Source organism: Lingula anatina, chromosome 8 (genome assembly GCF_051362555.1).
Source record: "Lingula anatina isolate TDL-2025a chromosome 8, LinAna3.0, whole genome shotgun sequence".
NCBI lineage: Eukaryota > Metazoa > Brachiopoda > Lingulata > Lingulida > Lingulidae > Lingula > Lingula anatina.
The window spans coordinates 16,479,678-16,502,522 of NC_141774.1; the positions used below are offsets into that span (position 1 = coordinate 16,479,678).

Genomic DNA, 22,845 nt, shown 5'->3' on the forward strand with positions numbered 1-22,845 from the left:
TCGACATGAAAAGCAAATTTATCGGCGTAGTTGACATCTGTGTTCCTTTTGGAGAAAAAAAAATAAAAAAATAATCCCGGAAAATAAACACCTGTGGAGCTGGATGAAATTTAGATTTATTGTTGGAAACGATGCGTGCAGCACATGATAACGGTACTTTGATGTGATGCATTGGAATGTATCTGTAGAAGAAACCGGGCACGTTCACACTATTAGCTCGAAAGATCTTTAGCCACAAATAAATAAATAAATAAATAAATAAATAAATAAAAAAGGGAACCGACTAATTTTGTCATCTTCAACTAAGGAGTTCCTTTCAAAGATTTTCATTTCCTTGTTTCGATTCAACTATTAATCCACTGAAGTAAAGTAGCCATTGGTCTGTCTGTTACATTACCAATTTCTTTTATATTACAAAACAGGAGTGATATTTCAATTCAATATTCCATGGATCTTGTGTTAAAATTAACTGCACTTCGGTCTAAAGTGAAGTCGGTCTCATCATAGTGACACAAAATCCGTCAGTTTCCATCATAATGGGATTGCTAACATGATGTTACCAAAATGCATGGATGTCTATAACATCTTTTCATGAACAATATCCAGCGTTCTTAAATAAAAGAAAACGTGAGTTAAAATGCATCAAATTGATACTGGAATAATTTTATTTTTGACGTCATCATTGGCATTTGGAAATGTAACAGACCCCTGCTTAGTATTAGGCTCATCTGATTTAAACAAAAGTTAACCATGTGAAAATGGACCACTGCCTTATCTGTTTATTGAGAAAACGCTTTAAAAAATGAACAAAAACACAGAAATCACATACCGTTACATACAGATAAGCTTCCGGGACAGGTATTTCTGGATCAAACTTAGCCCGATCCAAATAAGGCTAGTGTGAACGAGCCGTGTTACCTCTCACTCATGACAATAGTATTAGATAGCGGTTCGTCATGTCATGACACCCCCAACCCCACAAGTTTCATCTCGCCAGGTGTGTTAGTGTTGTTCTGTGGGATGATAAAGAACATCCGAAAGTGATTAGGGTGTAATAATAGGGGGGAAGCCAGGTGTCCTGAGCTGAGAAAACGTGCGGTCCTGTTGGGAGATACGACAAGTGTATGTGTTTGTCTGTGTGTGTGCGTGCATGTGTGTGTGTGTGTGTGTGTGTGTGTGTGTGTGTGTGTGTGTGTGTGTGTGCGCGCGCGCGCGCTCGTCCGTCTGTGTGTGTGCTAGTTTCGGATTTACACTGGTTGTTCAACAGAGTGGTGTAAAACTGGAAAAAGAACATTGTAAAAAAAAGGTTTGACATCCTTACATATCTTTTTTTTCATATTTACATAATTATTTATTTATTTATTATTTTTTATCTATTTTTTGGTTCATTTCGGCAGTCGAGTTTACAATGGTCATGCAACTGAGTTGCGTCAATTGACGTGTAATGTCAATAACCCTAATTGTAACATATTTAGTTTATATTTAGACATTTGTGTAGTATCTGGAACCCACCAAACATGTTTGATAGGTCCTAGGTAAAATGGAAAGCTTGTGTCATGTACGTGAGCTCTCCCTCCCTTCCGTGGTACAGGGTCTGGGTGAATTTTACAGACAAGCCTCGTCTCAGATTTTGATTAATTTGCGTCACGCTTATCCTAACCTGTGTGGATCTAATGGAGGAGGGACAAACGTTTTTTCACCGGTAAATTAAAATCAAACTATAGGCTCATTCCCAATGAAATTATCGTTCTTCATAGATCGATCCAACTCCGTGGGGAATCTCGCTGAATGCAATCTGATAACACGCTTCTTCCTGGCGTTGAGTAGACTACAGAGAAGCTGGTGATTGTGCGAGACCGATGGAAAAAAGAGGAGGCGTGTTAATTTGTTGATCTGTTTGCATTCCGTGAGATTCCCCGCAGAGTTGGATTCATCTTCGTAGAACGATAGTTCCATTGGGAATGAGCCCTAACATTCAGTAATCAACAACCACTGTATCAAAATTCATTTCTAGCTGATTTCTAACCGTGGTTTTAAGTTAAGCCGTACCAACTAGATAGAAAACTCACCTTAGACCCCATTCCCATACCTAGATCGATCTAGCAAGATCAACCCATCTCCGAGGGAATTCTCGCTAAATTACATTCAGCTTAAACGGCTTAAATGTCTGGCACGCCTACTGAAGCTGCTAAACGATAATTAATTACCCCCCTAACAGCTTCAGAAGGTGTGCCAGACATCAAAGCCGCTTAAGCTGAGTGCAATTTAGCAAGAAACCCCTCGGAGACGGATCGATCTTGCTAGATCGATGTAGGTGTGGGAATGGGGTCTTATTCTCCATTCTGGTAGTGGGTTATCCCCATCCCACAGAACGGGTACGAGTTGAGGTAAATGGAACCGGATTTTATTCCGATTAGATCTCCTCCTACTTCACTCTAAACCAAAAGCGACATTTCAGATTAGTGAATTACGCTTTTTGATTATTTGAGCGGTCCCCATAATGTCCTTAATGGTAAAGTTTAAGAGCTCGTGAAATGAACCAGATGCGTCGTGTCGGATGCTCAGATTGACTTACTTTGACTTGAAGTGATATTTTAAATGACGTCATTCTGGCTTATCAAAGCAATAATATTCTATTACACATTTCTAGATCCTACTAGTATTTCCATTTTTCTTTCTCTCCCGTGCAAGAGAGAGAGGAACAGGGAGGGAGGCTGTTATCTTGATAAGGGGACAACTTCGAGAGGCAGCGATACATCACAGAAAACAGGCACAGGTTCAGGCTAGGTGAATCCTCTTGATATTTTCACTGCACTTAAGTTTTTTTGTTTCCCTTGCACTTGAAATCACCCAAGATAACAAGGAAGTCAGGCAATATTGGAAGAAAAAGATGGCGTATAATGATATAGATGGAAAGAGAAAGACTTCGTGTAAAAATATTGCTCAAGAGACGAGACTGGCGTTTTAACTCATACAATTTTTTCGACGCATGAAAAAAAAGGTTGGGTTAAAACTGTCTAGCATTACGATCCGTCGCTTCTTTCAAAACATTCCATTATAAAATGGGAATGATTAAAAGAAACTAGCAGAGAAATGAAAACAGAAATAAACAAAGAAATAATGAAGTCAAACTCCTGATTGCTACACTATAAAATTTCTTTCGGGACTTTCCCGCAAAAAGTCCCCGAGAAATTGACCAGGCTTTTTTAAAGTTTACATACACCGCGGGGTAGAGAACTTGTGTTTATATCCGAACTTCCACAACTTAGCTTATAAGATGAAAAATAAACAGTTCAAGTGCTTGTTTTGATTGATTAGGCGTTTTCAACATTGCAAAGGACCTGTTTTAGTAATGAAATAACGCTGTTTAAAGACTTTTTTCTATTTTGGTTTGGGTTAATTTGATTTTCTAAATGGATTTAAGGATTTCCGCGATGGTTTTCTGTACGTTTGTTCAGTGGTGATTTACGAATGTTCTTCGATGGACGTCTGCATAAAGTGCTGAGAGTGTTTGGTTTGCATAGCGATTACGGGGAGAAATATGAAGGTGATTTTCAATTATAACAAAATGCTGTTTAAGGAGAGATGGAGAGAAAGAAAGAGAAAAAGAGAGAGAGAGAGAGAGAGAAGGGAGAGGAAGAGAGGGGGAAAGAGAGAGAGAGAGAGAGAGAGAGAGAGAGAGAAAGGGGGAGAAAAAGGGGACATGACGGAGATGGATTGGAGAGGGAATGAAAATAAACAAAACAGAAGATGTAAACATAACAAATGTAGTTTTTTCTTGTTTTTGTTTTTTTCAATGTCAACCTTCTTACTAAAACAAAAAAGAACTTGCTTCAAATTCCAGACACAGCCTTTGATTCCAAAACAACTCTCAGTTTTAATTGAAATCCAATGTCACCTCCCCTCACCCTCTTTATGTAACCAGGCCTGTATTTTATCAGATAGGACCGCGACTGAGAGTCGTTTAACTGGAAAGAATGCAGATGCTGAACACGATAAATGGCAACAACGTTTTACAAACTCAACTACAAAACGGTTGCATTACTCCGGTGTGGTCTCTCGTTACTGGAAATATTTGCTTCGCTCGCTGACTAATTTAGTCTTGTTGACTGGGTTTTCTTTTAACATATTCTCAAGGTTTTATTTTAACATTTTCTCATTTCTATTTTGTCCTTACTACTTACTCCCTACATCTATCAATATTTCTACTCCGGCTTTCTGTTACTCATTGTTAAGGTTGATGTTCTTCTTGTTTTTCTTTCCTCAATTTTCTTTGTATTGTAGCATGATTTATAATGTTTTGTGGTACGTTGCGTGACGGTGAGGTGAAAACGTTGACACATAAATGACAATTCAAACAAGATAATAAACCATCCTCAACGTGAAGATGAGCTATTACACACGTTTAAAGATATATTAGGATGAGGATGTACTGATTGTGTTAGTTGTGACAGTGGCTCATTATGTTAGTTGTGCATCACGACAGCATCAACACAGCGCTCAGATAACTTTTATAGACACACTGAACTATACCAATCCCAACTTCAGAGAGAAAACGTTCGATTGAAAGACCGATATTATAAAGAGACTGATCTCGTTTAATGAAATTGTTCATTGCTTATGAATTTTGTTGGACTTATACACATTCGACAAAATGAGAGACAGAACCCAGAAAAACTAGAGAAGGAAAAATTCTTAGTATGTAATACTTGCCCTATATACTGATTAGGCGGGTAAAAGATTAACGTATATCAGTCGATCAAGACACTTGTAGATAGTTCCGTGGTACACTTGGGGATTTTCCACTCACCACATACACGCGTGTAAACCCGTTATCAGTGGCCGAACCGTCATCATAGAACCCATAAACTTTTACAATGGAGAAACCCAGAGGAAATGGGGAAGGGAATTTCGACATGGAATGTGAAGAAGAAAAATGTCTAATAGAACAGGTAACATATATTTTCCGGGCCAAGTTTAGCAAAATTCACTAATTGTAATTTAATTGAAATTTGGATAGATTCTCAACTTCATGAAAGATATACTTTCACTGCGCATGCTCATGAAAGGAGACGAGGCATTTACAACCTAAGCGCTACCGTTGTCTCAGCAGAGTCTTTGTTTGAAATTAAGATCGGTATTTTGTTCATGACATTCTGATCGCAAGCTTTTATTCTACATTTATACACCTTTGACCACTATCCCCACAGCTGTTAATTTGTTCAATCACCAATAGGGCCCTATTATTATACAAAATCTTAAGGGGGTGAATTCTTGGCGCGAAATACCCTATGAAATGGCCTTTGATCAGGTTTTCTATACATATTCGTTCATGCTCAGTGTCGATCGAGGCAGTTGTAAAACAAGCCTTCGATGTTATCTCGAATTCTGATGTTGATTTTAGAACCAATGAAGTTTAATAGTCAAAACTAAGATCCAGTGAAACTATTTTCACAATGAAGTTTTCATTTTTTTCACAATAATATATTCTTCCGACATCACCTAAAATGGATAAAGGAGACCATAACACCTGCAGCCTCATTCCCTGTGCCCAAGAACCTGTGAAACTCAGGGTGTGAGGGGGTTACCCAGACTGTCCCCTGTACCCTGAGACCATGTCCTTATTGGGATCAATCAGGCCAGGACTTGATATAAACAGTAAAGGTCTCAGTGGGGATTATCTACAGTGTGTTCAAATGTCCAGGGAAGAGCAAACTGCTGCAACCTTACCTGATATGACCTAGTTGTACATTACCCTCTACCAGGGCGGCAGATTTTATAGGGAAACTTCCATAAAGCCAGAATAGCACAGAATGAAATGACTGTCTATTTATCTAAAGGCAAATCTGGGAATGTATTGTGAAAAATCAATCTGTCGCCCTGGTAGAGGGTAGTTCTACTTATAGATATGCTAGAAAAACGGTCCATAAAAGGAGGGGCGTCGGGTGAAGTATTTCTCACTGTTCCTGGTGTACATGCATGTCAGTGTGCCTTGAAGTGTCTATTTGTCTGTGTGGATGAGCTATATACAGAAGTGCTTACCTTGTCTGTCCGTCAACTGCCTCTACCTCTTTTGAGTGATCAATTTCGGTTCCTTTTAAAATAATCTAAGTTCTCTCTCTCTCTCTCTCTCTCTCTCTCTCTCTCTCTCTCTCTCTCTCTGTGTGTGTGTGTGTGTGTGTGTGTGTGTAAATTAGTTTTCAACTTAATTCAATTCAAATTAATTCAACTTAATTCAATCCGCATACCATTGCCGCTCATTTAACCCATCTTTTGTCATAGTCTACTATTTCGATAAATGCTTCATTAAAAAAAGAGAATGTTTTTCCCAGGAAAGCACTGGCGGCGGGAAAGCCACCTACAAGTACCAGCTGGGAGTGATCTTCAGCTGTATGGGTACCATTGTAGGAACAGGCAACCTGTGGAGGTTTCCGAGGATACTTGCACAGAACAGTGATGAAACAGGTGAGACTGAAATGGATTAAAATCCTTATTTCATTTTTTGTTTTGGATTATTTTCTCTATAGGGAATAATAAGACATGTGTGACATCAGTGTGGGTGTTTTTATAAGGCATGATGTATGGGAACTCCTTACACGTTATTTTGCATATTATAAAATTGTTGAATGAATAAACCCTCTCTTTCTTTTTTTCTTTTCCCTCCCTATCTTTCCTTCCCACACTCACACATATACACGAGCACTCTCTCTCTTGTTCTGTTATCACTGTATCCCCGCTCCCTTTGCGTGTGTGTGTGAGTGTGTGTGTGTGTGTGAATGAGTTCCAAATCTCACAGGTTTGACGTGATTGACAACAGAAATTCTTCCCTTATAGGTGGTCTAGTGTTCCTTATCGTGTGGGTGTGTTTTTTGTTCATGTGGTCCTCTCCAATGTTACTGCTGGAGTACTCCATAGGGCGATACACGAAGAAGGCGGTTCTTCAGTCTTTCAGAGACTTCGTGGGGGACAAGGCCACGTGGTGCGGGGCTTTTGTTACCTTGGTGACGTTCTTTATATCGTAAGTACGGTAATTATTAAGAAATTCCAGACACCTCGCTTATTTCAATATCTTGCTTTTTATCGAGAGGCATAATTTGCCATTACTCCCCCCCCCTCATTCAGTGGACCCCTTTCAACCCTATCCCGCTCTCTATAAAGCAGAACAAGCAAAAATCAAGCGATGTCTTTTATTCCTGTATCCTACATATTAGAGTAAAGTTTTTCTCGTTTTTAGTTTTATATTTGCTTCGTTTCACTCGACAAAATTTTATCCTAGTAATCCCCCTCCAACCCTCTAAGCAATCTCCCAGACCCATCAGCGCTAAAGGTACTCCCAAACTTGTACTGTTTCAGGTAATTCTAAAAAAATTAACGTTTTGGCCCATTATATTCTCTTCATTATGCTATTATACCGGGCTCCAATATAGAAATAAATCAACAGTAATTAAAAGGTGATATAAAAGAGTTATGCAGTTATGACACACAATGTGTGTACCACTGACCTGACTAAGGGGCCATTCAGAATAGGTGATCCCAGTACTAACTGATCCGCCAAATAAACATGGTCGACTCCACGTCATAAACGATGCCGCTAATTCCATGATGGTCTGCCCGCCTCCACACTCGCCGATCGCTGCAGTGGCCTAGCAGTTAAACCTCGGAGCTGAGATTTAATCCGTTTAATATGTGGAGGCGGGGAGACCATCGGGAATCAGCGGCATCGCTTTTGAAGTGTGGTCGGCCATATTTAGTCGGCAGATCAGTTAGAACTGGGATCATCAAATCTGAATGTCCCTTAAGAGGGTCACTTTTCTGGGGAGTGATCATTTTGTTTTTATTCTTCCAGCTGTTACTACTCTGTGATATTAGGTTGGTGTATATACTTCTTCGGATACGCCATCTTGAATGATCTGCCGACCGACAACGTGCAAAGCAAGAAGATATTTGATGACTTTGCCGTAGTAAGACATTGGTGTTGTACACGTATGCATTTGGGCATTTTGTTGCTTTATAGAGTATTTTTTTTTAAATCCAAATAAATATTTATACTCGGAGTTTTTGAAATTCACTCTGGATTTCTATCAATTTGTGGTGAAACAATTGTAGCTACTCTTTTAAAATAAGCCGTGGGCTATAGCTTTGAAGAATAATGAAAGAAAAATGTCGATTCTCGACGTTGCAACCATATCAAACATGATGTCAATCAGTATATAATCATACAAATTAAATTCAAATTAATTCAAATTAATGTTGAAATGGTTGGGGACATGATACTTAATTCAATAACAATGCATATCTTGTGCGAATGTTTTTTTTTCTTTTTTAATTAAATGTCATCGATATTCATTACAATAGGGTTTCGTCTTTTTCAATTGTAGAACAGTCGCTGGCCTGTCCTGTTCCACGCTCTCTCGGTTGCTTTAGCCGGACTGGTGGTGACGAAGGGAGTGAAGACGATAGAGAGAGCAAATCTCGTCATGGTCCCGTCTTTTCTCGCCATAATCCTGTTCACGTTCACGTGGACTCTCACGAGACCTTTCGCAGACATCGGGCTGAAGTACATGTATTCTCCAAATTGGGGTATGTGGCAAAATTTGAAATTGAAATATTTTTATAAGTACTCATCCTAAATTTCAGAGGTTTGTGGTATCTATTATGACGTATCATATGTATGAACTACTTACAAACTTTTGATATTTTTGTGGTCACTACGTAGCGTTTTCTCTTGTACCGGGGTACCAACATTTCATTGTAGAATTTATCGGGTCAATTGTATAAGGTTAAGTTTAAAAAATAAATTACCCGTTAAAGGATTACAGAATTAATAAAAATTCTTTACAGAATGCAATAGTTTGTCTCTACCTATTTATATATTCAGTCATTAATTCACCCCCTTATTCTTTCTTTCTTTATTTTTATTAAAGCATCGTTTGCGAATCCTAGAACTTGGGTGGACGCAGCCAGCCAGAACGCCTTTGACACCGGGGCAGGAATGGGTATGATGGTCCCGTACGCCACCTATATGACAAGAAAACACGGAATAGTCCGCTATGGTACCTTGTTACCCTCTACAAACAACATGATTAGGTAGAAAAAAAATTATTCTATATCAAAAGTAAACCGTTTTTGAAGAGGAAAGGCTTGTTTTGTTACTTTTAAGGCATGGCGTAAAATTCTTGTTATTCTTCTTATTCCTCTGGTCGAATTGACGTCTTCCTTCTTTACAGTAGTAAACGAGATACCAAGATACCAGATATGCTAAATGCTGGAATTAAAATGCGGTTTCAGTCTGATATGCAGCATAAACATTATTATTCCTGTGGTCAATTTTACTCCTTCCCACAATGGTAAACGAAATTACTAACATATTAATTAAATGATTAAATGCTGTCCGTGTATTACGGTTACATTTTGGTATGAAGAATAACGTATCATTACTGTTATCACAAGTATATTAAATGCAGTATTTTTCATGTATTAAATGCTGTACTGGCGGTTCCAGTTTGATCTGCGGGATGACAGTGATATCCACGGTGTTCTCCTCGCTGATTGCGCTATCTCCGACCTACACCACGGACCAGATTGTCAGTATACTGAAGGACAGCGGCCCAGGAAGCACGGGGTTAACGTTTATATGGTGAGCGAGGAGTATTTCGAAAAATTACTGTAAACTCGAGCTCATTGCTGTTTTTAACGTACATCCTCAGTTTTTTGTAACTCTTACTGTATATGTGAATGTTGGTAGTGACAGTCAACCAGTAGAATAAGAATGATGAATATTTTAATATTAAAACGAATCTGATACTGGAACTAACATCAAAGAGTTACAACTCCTTGCTAACATTTAGTAACTGGTGTAAGGCATAATTTCATTTAAGGCATAAAATGAGCGTTGAACCTTTATATAGAAAAAAAAACATGGGAACTTTAGAAAATTCTTCTTTATCACCATATTCTTTCCAAACTGCGGAGAAAATTACAATAAATGTACCATTCGAGTTCCAATATACCTTACACTGTTTGAACGGCTTGACTTAAAGTGTGAGTTTTCATCGGAAAGACTCCTGACCACGTTATTGTCCTTACAGGTTTCCTGTGTTGTTCCGGGCAGCGGGGCTAGAGTTTGGCCGTGTTTTATGTGTACTCTTCTTTCTGTGTCTTTCATTTGCTGGAATGTCCACGCTAATCTGTAACGTTGAACTAACAACACAGACTATTGAAGATTTCGGAGGTATTGTTTCACATTTCTACTTTAACAATACATGTACGTATTTTCCCTCACATCAATCTCTGCGTTGTCTTTTCTCGAGTTATGTTTAATCCTTTTTTTACTAAATAAATGCCGTTCAAACTTTCTGCCATATTTCGCTTTCGTCATATTTTCATATTTCTAAATATTTTTCCTCTCTCCGTATTATATACATTTATATTTTCTATATTTCCATCCTTATCACATTCCAGTACGAAGGCTGTACGGGGTACCCCTTACGTTGGGAATGACGTTTCTGATTGGTTTACCGTCTGCTCTTAGTCTGGATATATTGTCCAATCAGGTGAGACGTTCCTATTATATTTGTATCAACATTTCTGACTAGTTAATAATCTTGATTTATTGTCCAATCAAGTAAGAGGTCCCTTTTACTATTGTATCAATATTTCTAACTGGCTTTTAATCTGGCTGTATGTCCAATTATGTCAGCACGATATTCCTATAGACTCACAAAAAGCATTTCTGATTGGTTTCCCATACGCTCATAGTATCGATGTATTGATGTATTGATGAATGAAGTTCCATGTCCAGAATTAGATTCTATTTTTAAGTAGTGGGAATTGTGTAACACACGTACCAAGAAGTGTAACTAGCAGTGCATGAATTTAGTAAAAAACAGAAGTCATAATTCAATCATTGATAACGTTAATAAAAAGACTTAAATATTTGCTTTTTTCGATATTTTATTATTTTCAGGACTTTGTTTGGGGTTTTGCTTTGGTGATCAACGGGTTGATGTTCCAGAGCCTCGTTATCATGTATGGCGCGAACAGATACCGCCAGAACATCTTTAATAACTTCTCTATTGACGACTGGTACCTGCCTAAAATATGGCAGTGGATCGTTATGTAAGTACGCAGGTTTGGGAGTAGAGAACAACAGTGCATGGAGATGGCTAGTTATGACAATATTTTAGTATTATTGCAAGCTATTCGAGGTTGTTGCCTTAATACTCTCTCTCTCTCTCTCTCTCTCTCTCTCTCTGTGGACGTGTGTAATCGTCCATGTACTCAACTGGCATTTAACTTACTTCTAATGGTTTTTCTTAACAACAGCCGTTTTACCCTGAACCATTGAATTAGTTGTAGTTTATTTCTCAGGTACGTCGCCCCGTTAGAGGCCATGGTTCTGCTGGTCTGGTGGGCAGTGGACCTGATAGTCTTCGAGGAGGACAAGGCCCAGAGGTGGTATGAATTCGGTACAGAGAGCTTCATGGCGACCATAGTACAGGTGTGGTGGACTTCACGGGATGGTGAAAAATAAAGCCTGCTTATAAGATAGTCTAAATAGAAATAATTTTCTGGATGTGATGTGAACCAGAAAGTGGGTCACAAAAATCGACTGGAAAATAAGAAATATAAATAACCTACATGTATACATTATTAGTAAACAAGAAGTTTTATAAATGTTATAAATCAATTAAATTAATTTTCTCATGTACCGGTATGTCAATTTGATACTTATCTTTATTCATTAAGAGTATTTGCTTATCATTATCGGTTCCGTGTATAAGATATTACGTTATAGTCTTTTGCTTTAAATTTCAGTGGCTGATCGCATTGGTCGTCCTAATAATACTCAATGTTCTACTGCTCAAGTACAAACCATCTTGGTTCATGTCGACGAGTATAACCTCAACACCAAGATCCAGCTGTAGTAGTGCTTCACAAGTCTCGTATGGTTCCAATGACGTCAAGGAAGTCCCTGATGACGTGGTAGTGACGTCATTTGGTGATGATGACGTGGACGTGGTGTCATATGGGTCCACGGGTAGTTCAGAAGCAAAGGAGGATCTATCTGCAGCACGTGCTGTCTGTCTGAATGGTGGTCTCCTTCCAGAGAGCACGTTCGTTTCCCAGAAAGAGGAATTTCTCGCTAATGGTGAACTAGGTCTAAAGTGCAACGCCTCTGAAACGATAGATGGCGCTAAAGATCCTCATGATGAGTCAAAATGTGATATAGTAAATGGTTCAAGAGGCGGCCTAAATAGGCACAGAAATGAGGACAGTCTTACTTGTGAAAACGCCATGCTTTCGTGTACTATCATGGAACATTTGACAATGTCCGAGAAACAGAAAGCTGACAATAATGCGGACACCGCTAGTATGCACAGTTCTCATCAAGGCAGAAGAAATACCTCCTCTTAGAATTCTTTCCGGGAAGAGTGCAGAATTATCCTGACTGTAACATTATGGCATAGAGTCAGTGGAGTAGCAAGGGTCTTTAAGGAAGCAACGTGCACCTGCCTCGGCGCCACTTGAGTATACGCCACTGAGAGTTCTTACTTACCTGTTAGCGTCTGATGTTCCTATATATATTGGAACGCCTTTAAAATCACTCCGGTGTTTAATGTCATAGGCCTTTTTCCCGTAGGCCTATATATGCCATTGCTTTGAACATTTGTTACGGGGAAAGGAGAATAACGGTTTGGGTTGCCTGCAGTGATCTTGGTGATAATGTCAAAAGATAATGGTGAAATATTTTTTTATGTTTATAGTTAACTTAAAAGTGCTCGTGCGACATATCATTGATTACTTTGTTTGTGGTCGAGTGTGCATGTGTGCATTGAATAAAGAAAAAGCGACATGATAGTCTTTTTTGAAATGCAACAATAAAATTGCATTCGTTTTTTTCATAGTTTCTTGTTGTCAGTCATTGCTTCATAATGTATCCTAACAATTAATCTAAGAACCACAGGTCCATAAATTAATCGAGCTTTGTAAATTGAGCATTTTTGTTGACTAGTTGTTGACTATAAATGAATGGGGTTATTTGCAGTTAACAATTATGTTTAATTGTTGCCTAAACCTAAGATCTAATACACATCCATTTATTAGATCTTAGCCTACACATAGGAATGCAGTTCACAGCGCAGCGCTCTGTCAACACTTATCACATGGGTTCTTGTGCGAAAACGAGCAGTTTAACCCTTTTCTTTTCCTGGTTTTAGCACCAAATTAAATTTTCTTTAAGAAATTGAAAAGGGCAATTTTCTGCTACTGTTTGACCCGTCGCAGCACTTGAATGTGATATTTTGTACCATTCCAGATTAACCAAATTGGTCCTAGAGGAAACATGTTTCATGTAGACAGCCATGTCGTGCTTACATTTCAGAAGGAAATATCGGCATTAGGTACTTTTATCTGATGGATTTGATTTTTTAAACGTTTGAATTGAAAAATATAAGAAGTGGCTTTGTAAGACATCAGAGATAAAAACGCGTAGTGAACCTTTGATTAACGACACCCTGCCGAGGGAAAGACCCCCGTCTCTCTAACACGTTCAGCATCTTATCAAGGCAAATACCAACAGGTGACAAGTTGATACAGGTAGCTAGGGTGTATTTGTACAGCGTACTTACACAAATCACATGCTGGGTCACATGAGATCACACTAAGATCAAAATGGAGACTGACGAAGAAAAGCTCCTAGCCAAGGAGGTGAGTGAACTGAATACTTGTCACCAAAGTTGTCAGGTAGTGATCAAAAACCGTGGAGCTATATGAGATGATATAGTAGAAGTATGCAACTGTTATAAATATTGTCATCATAAATTGTATCATAAATTGTGTGCTGGCTATTCACTAGGACCAAAGAGGGTCTATATAATCATTAACAAACGCAGCGTCATGTATGTTTACTTTATCGAAAGCACTAACAGATCCAAAGTTTGACCTGGGGGTGGGGGTGGGGGGTGGGGTGGGAGATCGAAGGGGCACAGGGGTTTTTAGGACAATTATTGGGGGAAAGGGGGGCACACGGGAAATATGCACTAAAATGCTTATTCTAAATTTATAATTCACAGAAGTAATGCTCAGTTTTTGAGCCCTTATATTTTGTTCTCACAATCTAATAATTTTTTTAAATGGTTGAATTTTAAGATTAAAATCTTTATACAGAGTCAGATGATTTTTATTAGTTTATTTGTGTGCTTAAAGTGGATAAATGGATTTTGTAGAACTTTAGGTTATGAAATAGGCCTATTACTATAAGTTGTAGGCCCTAGGCCTGGAGACATTTCAAGAGGGACACGCTTTCGGCAATATTATGGTAAATCCATAAGCTTCGGTAATAGGCCTACGTCTTTCGCCCCTTTCCCCCCTCGGCTACGACCTACAGTATCTCTACCTCACAATCAACCAAACACGACAAACCAAGCAATTTGCCACTCCCATACATATTACAGTAAAATTGCCCGCGTCTGCTATTTTTTTACCAAACGCGGAAAAATATTTTATTCTTGCCCCCCTTCCCCCTTCAGCATATTCCTGGATATGCTAGGCAGAATGTAACCCATTTTTTGTCTGGCTGAAGAATAACATCTGAAGATAGGTACCGTATCTAGGGACTGCTACACTGGTGGGTACCTACGGTGCGCCTGTAGCGTTTTGGAATTTATTTTTTTCTGTGACCTGAGCCTGACCTCGCTACTGAGAGCCTATCTGACCACCGAGTCATTAATGCAGTTTATCTCTAGGCTGAGGCCCATTAAACAACTTTCCTGGGTTAAGATCTAGGGTATCAGCTCACACATATAAGTCTATTGCTTATATTTATTTAGCTATTCATCTGTTACCTATTAAACAGTACTTTATTTGTATCCAGTGTTTTTATCACGTGACGGCTGATAATTCGGTCACATTTAGTTGATGATTTATCTTTCAAAAGTATGCAAAAGTTAGTGTAGCACTGACTAACTCCTTTTTTTATCTGTAAACCCCTGTATTGTTTGTGATTTATCCTCAAATCGATTATATATTAAAAGTTCTATCAAATCTAGATATGATATAATATGACTCAGTGGCGATATTGGGTATATATTATCTATGGGGTTAGGCGATATCCATTACAAAATCAAAAACAATATAAAAAGAAATCAATATAGGAAAAAAGCGTTTGCCGAAGTTATATTAGATTAGATTTTATGACTACTTTCTACACACAAATAATAATAATAATGATAATAATAATAATAATAATAATAATAGTAGTAGTAGTATAAGTAATATGACTGCATTTTTATTATTGTGAATTTCAGAAAAATACGGTGGTAAAATCGACATATAAATATAAACTCGGGGTGATATTTGCCTGTCTCGGCACTGTGGTTGGCACAGGAAATATATGGAGGTTTCCCAGGATTCTCGCCACCAATAGTGACACAAAAGGTAAAACAACTTGCCTCTCTTTCATTTATTCCATTCATTCGTTCTTTCTTTCTTAATTTCTTTCTCTCTCTGTCTCTCTTTTTCTTTTCTAATTCTTTCTTTCCCTCCATTTCTTCGTCTCTCCGGTCAATTCTTTTGTCCCTTCCTTCTCTCTTTTCTTCCTTCTCCTCCTTCCCCTCCTTTCCTTATTTCTGTCGTTTCTATCTTTCAACTCTATATTGCTTTGCTTTGCATATTCATATAATACCAATATCATCTTGAAAAAAATGAAATAGCTAAGGAAGCATAAACATATAGTCACAGTGCACCAAAGTCGCAAGTTAAGTGAGAAATCATTAATCATTTTTATTCTCTAAATACGAATACAAATGATCTGATTTCTATATTTCCAGGTGGTCTGGTATTTCTGATAGTATGGCTTTTCTTCCTCTTCTTCTGGTCCATTCCTATGTTGCTAACCGAGTATTCCATCGGACGATACACGCGAAAAGCCACCATCCAGGCATTTAGACATTTCCATGGCGACAAGGCCACGTGGGCTGGCGCGTGGGTTACCTTGGTTTCATTCTTCATTTCGTACGTGAGCATTTTATACAAGGATTAAGGCATGAAACAGTTAAGGCACGGGAAAGCAATTTGTTTTGGGGGTTCCAAACGAATTCCAATGTGATTTTGTGTTTTATGAACGGATCTGTTTCAGTGGCATTCACTTAAGTTTTGTTGAAGTCGTCCATTCCTCACCTCTACTCAGATCACCATTATCATGTTGCTTCTGTAATATGTAATAGCATATGTGGTCTTAATGCATAACAGCGTGTGTTATTTGATTTTGAAGGTGCATAGTGTATATCTCTCTATACATCTCTTCTTATCTTATACTTATTTTGCAATACGCATTTGATGGTACCTGTTGTATTTCATATACGCTGGTAATATAAGGGCGTTATGTGCTTAATTTGCACGTATTGACCTTAGTTTTTGCTTACAGTTGCTATTATTCAGTGGTCGTTGGATGGTGCTTTTATTATTTCGGGTTTGCTATCGGCAACCCTCTTCCTGAAAACAACGAAGAAGGAAAGAAAATATTTGACGATTTTGTGGTGGTGAGTGTCCTCCTGCAAATTATATCTTCCTTAGATATGCTGTAATTGTAAGATGAAAAAAGGGTATCAACTTATCTTTATATTTTGCTTTTACAGTTTATCACGTTTGAATTTGCAACATTCCTTGTCATGTATTATGCCCTTCTCTCAGATATAGCCTGTTACTACGATATCATTTTTTTCACATTGGATAAAATTTCGGGATGAAAGTTACGATAATGATTTCTTCAAAACAACAAAGCTAAAATCGAAGTTATTTACCGTATCCCCGGAGGAAGATGATTTGATAGACCAGTCATTGCCAAAAACTTTTCAACCTTTTGGTTTTCTGTGGGCTCTTATGAACGATAATACAGAAAGTTGTTTCACCTAAAGTAAAAAGCGAACGTTTAAATACGTCTTATTTTCCACACTGACTTTATAATTATATGATCGATAGCATTTTTAATGGATATATTTACCAGTTTTCTTAAAGTATTTTGATATCCCATGTTTTTTGTATTATGAACTCGGAACTTCACTCTCTTGGTTGCTATTTCAGAATAAATTAAAAAAATTAATGTTTGTGCATTTTTGTATATAATATGTTCATTTTAACCAGTTTTCTGTAAGTTTTTTTATATCCTTAGCTTTCTATCGAAGTTATTTACCGTATCCCCGGAGGAAGATGATTTGATAGACCAGTCATTGCCAAAAACTTTTCAACCTTTTGGTTTTCTGTGGGCTCTTATGAACGATAATACAGAAAGTTGTTTCACCTAAAGTAAAAAGCGAACGTTTAAATACGTCTTATTTTCCACACTGACTTTATAATTATATGATCGATAGCATTTTTAATGGATATATTTACCAGTTTTCTTAAAGTATTTTGATATCCCATGTTTTTTGTATTATGAACTCGGAACTTCACTCTCTTGGTTGCTATTTCAGAATAAATTAAAAAAATTAATGTTTGTGCATTTTTGTATATAATATGTTCATTTTAACCAGTTTTCTGTAAGTTTTTTTATATCCTTAGCTTTCTATATTACAAACGCAATACTTAACCCTCTTGGTTGCTATTTTAGAATAAACCATCATTAATTTTATAAATACTTTCCAGCATAGCAGTTGGCCCATACTGTTTCACGCTGCGGCCATTTTGTGCGCGGGTGTGGCTACATACAAAGGTGTTAAAACCATAGAGAGGGCCTGTATGGTCATGGTACCCACGCTTCTGGTCATTGTCATATTCACATTTATCTGGTCACTCACAAGGAAATGGTCTAATATTGGGCTGACCTATATGTTCACGCCAAGTTGGGGTAAGTTTATTATTATTATTATTATTATTATTATTATTATTATTGATTTAAAGGCATTTTCTAAAAATATCACAAAATCATTGTATAAACTTGTCTAGTAAAACTTGAAGAACCAAATTTTCATCGCAAGGTTTAACCGTTTACTTGCTTCTTTAGTGTGCACTCTGTTGAAATATTGACCGAAGTCACGTCATATGTTACACTGTTTGTCCCGAGTGAATATATGACCCAAGATCTGGTGCCCGAAGGCGATGGGCCAAAGGCAATAGATCTGTAAAACAAACATTCCAAATTACGTTTTGAATTACCCAATCATAGATGAGAGACATATAATGAACGTGACATGAAAATATAATAAACAAAATATATAGAGAACAAAATATTCATTTAATGTATCCCTCTGTTTAGAATCATTCGGAGACCCACGTCTTTGGGTGGACGCTGTAAGTCAAAATGCGTTTGACACGGGTGCTGGGATGGGTCTTATCATCCCGTATGCGGCCTACATGACCTCCAATCACGGTATCGTTAGATATGGGACCCTGATACCAGCCACCAATAACATGGTCAGGTCGGTGACTCTCTAAGAGGTTTGACCTCGGATTTTTTAAAAATAATTCAATTATTTGGGATGCAGATTTAAGAATAACAAATCTTGACAAACGGGGGGAAATTGTAAATGTCACTGCTTTGTAAAAATGTCAAAATATCTAATTATTATTACTATTTTTTTCATATTATTATTATTATTAAATATATATTTTTTATTTTCATGCTCAATATGGACGTTTTAGATCTCATTTTATTTGCATCTTAACAAACCAATGGCTTGTAATTTCAGTCTAATCTGCGGGATGACAATCATATCCACTGCCTTCTCGTCCCTAGTTGCACTTCAGCCAACCATCACCCAAGAAGATGTCGTCAACATTTTAAAAGATAGTGGACCAGGAAGCACGGGGGTTACTTTTATTTGGTATCTACTTAAAGGCGTATAAGGAGCTTTCGACGTTCATGTAGTAAAATAGTTTTCCTGGAAATTTCAACTTTTCACTTAAAAACGATATGCCATCTACAGAACCGTTCAAAGAATCTGATACTTCTGCAATATAGCAATTTTTGTTGCCTCAACTATAATATGATATAAATGGTTGGTTTTAAAATGGAAACTCATTCAAATTATTAAGAATACAAAAAAGCTTAAAACAGCTTTGCATCGTTTTTTACCGTGATATGTAGATGGGCATTTCCAATCTGGGGAAAAGGAACTTGACGTTTTTCCTATTTTTCATGTAAAACATCAACTTTGTTTGGTGGAGGAACGAAACATCACACCTCGTAAATGAATATAAAAAAGTTTCTTTAAAATTGGCTTTCTTCTTTTCTGACTTTATAAAAAAAACGGTGAAAACCCAAGTCCCACCATAATTCCAATCTGATTCTTGATTTCCTAGGGTCCCGGTGTTGTTCCAGGCTGCGGGGGACGAGTTTGGGCGCGTGCTTTGCGTTCTCTTCTTTTTGTGCCTGTCATTTGCTGGATTGTCGTCTTTAATATCCAACGTTGAACTTCTTGCGCAAACCATGGAGGATTTTGGACGTACGTTAAAGACTGTCTTAGACATGTGTATGGCAAAACATTTTATCGTAATATTTTTGAGATCGCCATGAAAACATTTCATTGTTGTTTAGAAAAAAAAAACACGTTTCTAAAACGGTTCATGATTTTTTTTCCATTAATTACCTCAGGAAGTTGTGTTTATATTGCATCTCACTGATTTTCCAGTAACCACATTATTTAAGTAATATTCTAAAATTTTAATTTAGTTTTAAGTTATTTAGATGTTGCACTAACCATTTTCTCATCTTACTACCTTCAGTTAAGAGGAAATTCGGCAGTCCCATATCGCTATTGTTGGTATTTCTTATCGGGCTTCCGTCGGCTTTTAGTCTTGATTTTCTATCAAACCAGGCAAGTGAGAGCTTCTTAAGAATTTCGTCGTTTTATCTCAGTAGGCTTATTAAGTGAGGTGTGCCCACATGTCAGTTGTGTGACAACAGTTCAAATAGTATTATTTTATGATTTTTGGCACTTAAGGGATAATAATGGACGAATTAGGATAATTTCTGACTAACACAGCCAAAAAAAATCAAAGCCTGTTATCTTTTTGCATTTAATTTTTTTTCAATTTATTTCTGTACTGGTACATAGATTGTCATGACCTTGTACAATTTGATATACTAATGATGATACAATACAGTTAGTGCATTACCATCTTTATATAATGGACATACGTATCAGTAAAATTACTCATAAAATATTCTATCTAAGCAATGCGATAAACCTTGGTGTGATTTTAAATTTACCATAAACATACTATAAACATGTTACACAAAAAGAATATGTTTAAACTTAAAACCAAGGTTACATAGCTGTTTAAGGCCAGTTTGATGACATGGATAATTACGACTAATGACAATTACATAAGACAGATAAGTAAATAAGTGACACAGATATAAATATTGTGCCATGTTCAGTCCCACTGCCGAGTCACTTCTCACAACAGTGGGACCATACACTGACATTTTAAGGGATATGCTAAGAGTTACCAAGCAGAGCAACCACTTCACTTCTTTTCTTGAATGATTTGATTATAAAGTTGGAGAGGGACACTAGAGTATCTTTTTTGGCACTGTTAAATACATGGCATAAATGACTGTCTGGTGACCTGGGATCAGCTTTTAGGATTGAGGTTTTACTTAAAAAAGTGACTCGGTCTGTTTTGTACATTGGGCATTGGAATATAAAATGGTATTCATCTTCAATTACCCCTTGGGTGCACAGGCGACAGATTCTGTCGCACCTTTCAGTTTTTGGCCTGGTGTGCCGCCCAGTTTCGATGTGGAGTTTATGGTCACTAAGACGTAGTTTAGCAAGGGTTGACAAGGTGTCATAATTTGTTATTTTATCAACATAAGTTGCCCTTTCACACTTTTGGTTAAGTATACGGAAGAGAGACAATTTACTGTTGGCTTGAAGTTTGCTATTGCACATTTGGGTAAAGTGGTCAGTTTTTTAATATTATCTTGATTGCTAAACATTTTATACGCATTTTTCTCATTTAAACACATATCATTTTTATCAGTATCATAACTATTAACTTGTTCATTATGGATTACGAATCAAGCTTTTCTCGGCGTCAACATACTCCAGACATAACCCTTTGAACACTTTTACTTCAGGATTTCGTCTGGGGGTTCGCGCTGCTCATCAACGGTCTGATGTTACAGGGCCTTGTTATCTTCTACGGCGCCAATACATATCGCCAAACTGTGTTCAATAATTTTTCACTAGACGACTGGTATCTGCCGAAGTTGTGGCATTGGATAGTCAAGTAGGTGATATATTTGCAATGCATTTTCTTAGTAGTATATCTGTATGTACATGGCTGTACGCGTAGGACTGAAACACAAAACATTTAGACCTTTACATAGCCACAAAAAATGTTATTTCTGTTTTAAATTTTATCCCGTTTCCTTTTCTCGCTCTTATCAAGGAGTTATATCTGTTATAACTCCTTGATATAAGTTTTTGAGACATCCTTGTACTGAAGATGGAGATTGGCGACTTTCATTCGTGGCGGTAAAAATTATACATTGAGAACTCGACGGATTTATAGATCGTAACTTTCTGGACGGCTTTGACTAGGTTATATTTGATTATACATGTTAATTTGTTGAAATCTACCAGATTTTAATATCTTTTATTTATTTATTTATTTATTTATTTATTTATTGCTAAAAAAAAGTCCAGACGCGCATGGTATGTCTTGAAACCAATTTTCTTCAATCGCAGGTTTATAGCGCCTCTGGAGGCCGTGGTGCTTCTGGTATGGTGGGCCATTGACCTCATCGTGTTTGAAGAAGAGAAGGATCAGCGTTGGTACGAGTTTGGCGCGGAGAGCTTTATGCTCACGATAGTACAGGTAGGCCTACGTATAAGCAGCGGCGACGTCCATTTTTTGGTTCTTTTCGGATATGGAAAATACATTCATGAAGTGACGTCACTGGTTACGTAGTAAAAACTTGTCATTTACGCTTGTTTACAACTGGAGTGACGCTGAGAGGGGTCCCAAACATCTAAACTGTTTTCGAATTCGAAAAGGTCCATTTAATAAATTAATTAATTCATCAAACTGTTAATCAGTTGAAGATTTTAAAGCCTTTTAGCAGGTGTGATTATTTTGTAATCATCTTACACAGGCATGCGCGCGCACACACTCTTAGGCCTATTCACGTTACAAGCATGCATAGGGCCTAATTATAAAGTCTGCCCTTTTTGTTTATTACTTTTATTTAGTCATTATGGAAGTTTTTATGGGTGTATTTATCTTGTATTTCAGTGGCTGGGATTTATGCTTCTAGTAGTGATTGCGAATATCCTGTTGATCAAGTTCCGTCCGCACTGGTTTCAAGTCGCAGAAGTCATACGTCCCAGTCCTAGCACGCCTTACGTCAAATATGGCGCCAACGACGACGGTGTCGACATCTTCAGTACATCCGAGAAACTATACGAAAATGAAGACATGGGGAAGAAAACTAAAATGTACGCTGATCACAGTTCTGAAACTTCTTTTAAGTGAAAAGTAATTTTATCAAAAATATAGCGTTCATGCCAGTGACTTTTGGTGCTCAAATTCCATATTTTATTAGGTAGTTGTAAGGCAATTTAATTTAATATTTTCACGATAATTATATTTTGCAAAATCATGGGAAATATTTTGAATCGAGTATTATATTTAATGGCGGTTTCATTTATGCCTTTTAAAACAAGAACATTTAGTAATAAGACTCTTTCTTTCGTCTAAATTTCTTGATTTCTGTGATAGATTTTCTATAGAAATTTCTCTTTGTATTAAATCAGAGTTATTTGTTTGAATGCCCTACAAAGCTATTGTTTCCTAACGCGGATCTTTTAAGACAAAAACTCAAAATACCCAATG

At 37.3% G+C, this 22,845-nt stretch overlaps 2 protein-coding genes across 2 annotated transcripts; both read left to right on the forward strand.

Moving 5' to 3' along the window:
- Window positions 1-5,507: 5,507 nt before the first annotated feature.
- LOC106155280 (uncharacterized) lies at window positions 5,508-12,905 on the forward strand. Its single transcript, XM_087018787.1, has 12 exons — window positions 5,508-5,573; window positions 6,333-6,465; window positions 6,835-7,018; window positions 7,847-7,961; window positions 8,379-8,580; window positions 8,925-9,087; window positions 9,503-9,637; window positions 10,089-10,231; window positions 10,462-10,553; window positions 10,967-11,118; window positions 11,371-11,500; window positions 11,818-12,905. The coding sequence occupies exons 1-12, from the start codon at window positions 5,508-5,510 to the stop codon at window positions 12,415-12,417; spliced, it is 2,115 nt and encodes a 704-aa protein (XP_086874913.1). The 3' UTR covers window positions 12,418-12,905.
- Window positions 12,906-13,569: 664 nt separating this feature from the next.
- LOC106155279 (uncharacterized) lies at window positions 13,570-22,781 on the forward strand. The gene is made up of 12 exons (XM_013530021.3): window positions 13,570-13,710; window positions 15,309-15,438; window positions 15,831-16,014; window positions 16,427-16,541; window positions 17,644-17,845; window positions 18,254-18,416; window positions 18,687-18,821; window positions 19,300-19,442; window positions 19,723-19,814; window positions 21,086-21,237; window positions 21,699-21,828; window positions 22,246-22,781. Exons 1-12 carry the CDS (start codon window positions 13,675-13,677, stop codon window positions 22,483-22,485), a joined length of 1,722 nt encoding a protein of 573 aa, XP_013385475.2. The 5' UTR covers window positions 13,570-13,674; the 3' UTR covers window positions 22,486-22,781.
- Window positions 22,782-22,845: the final 64 nt, after the last annotated feature.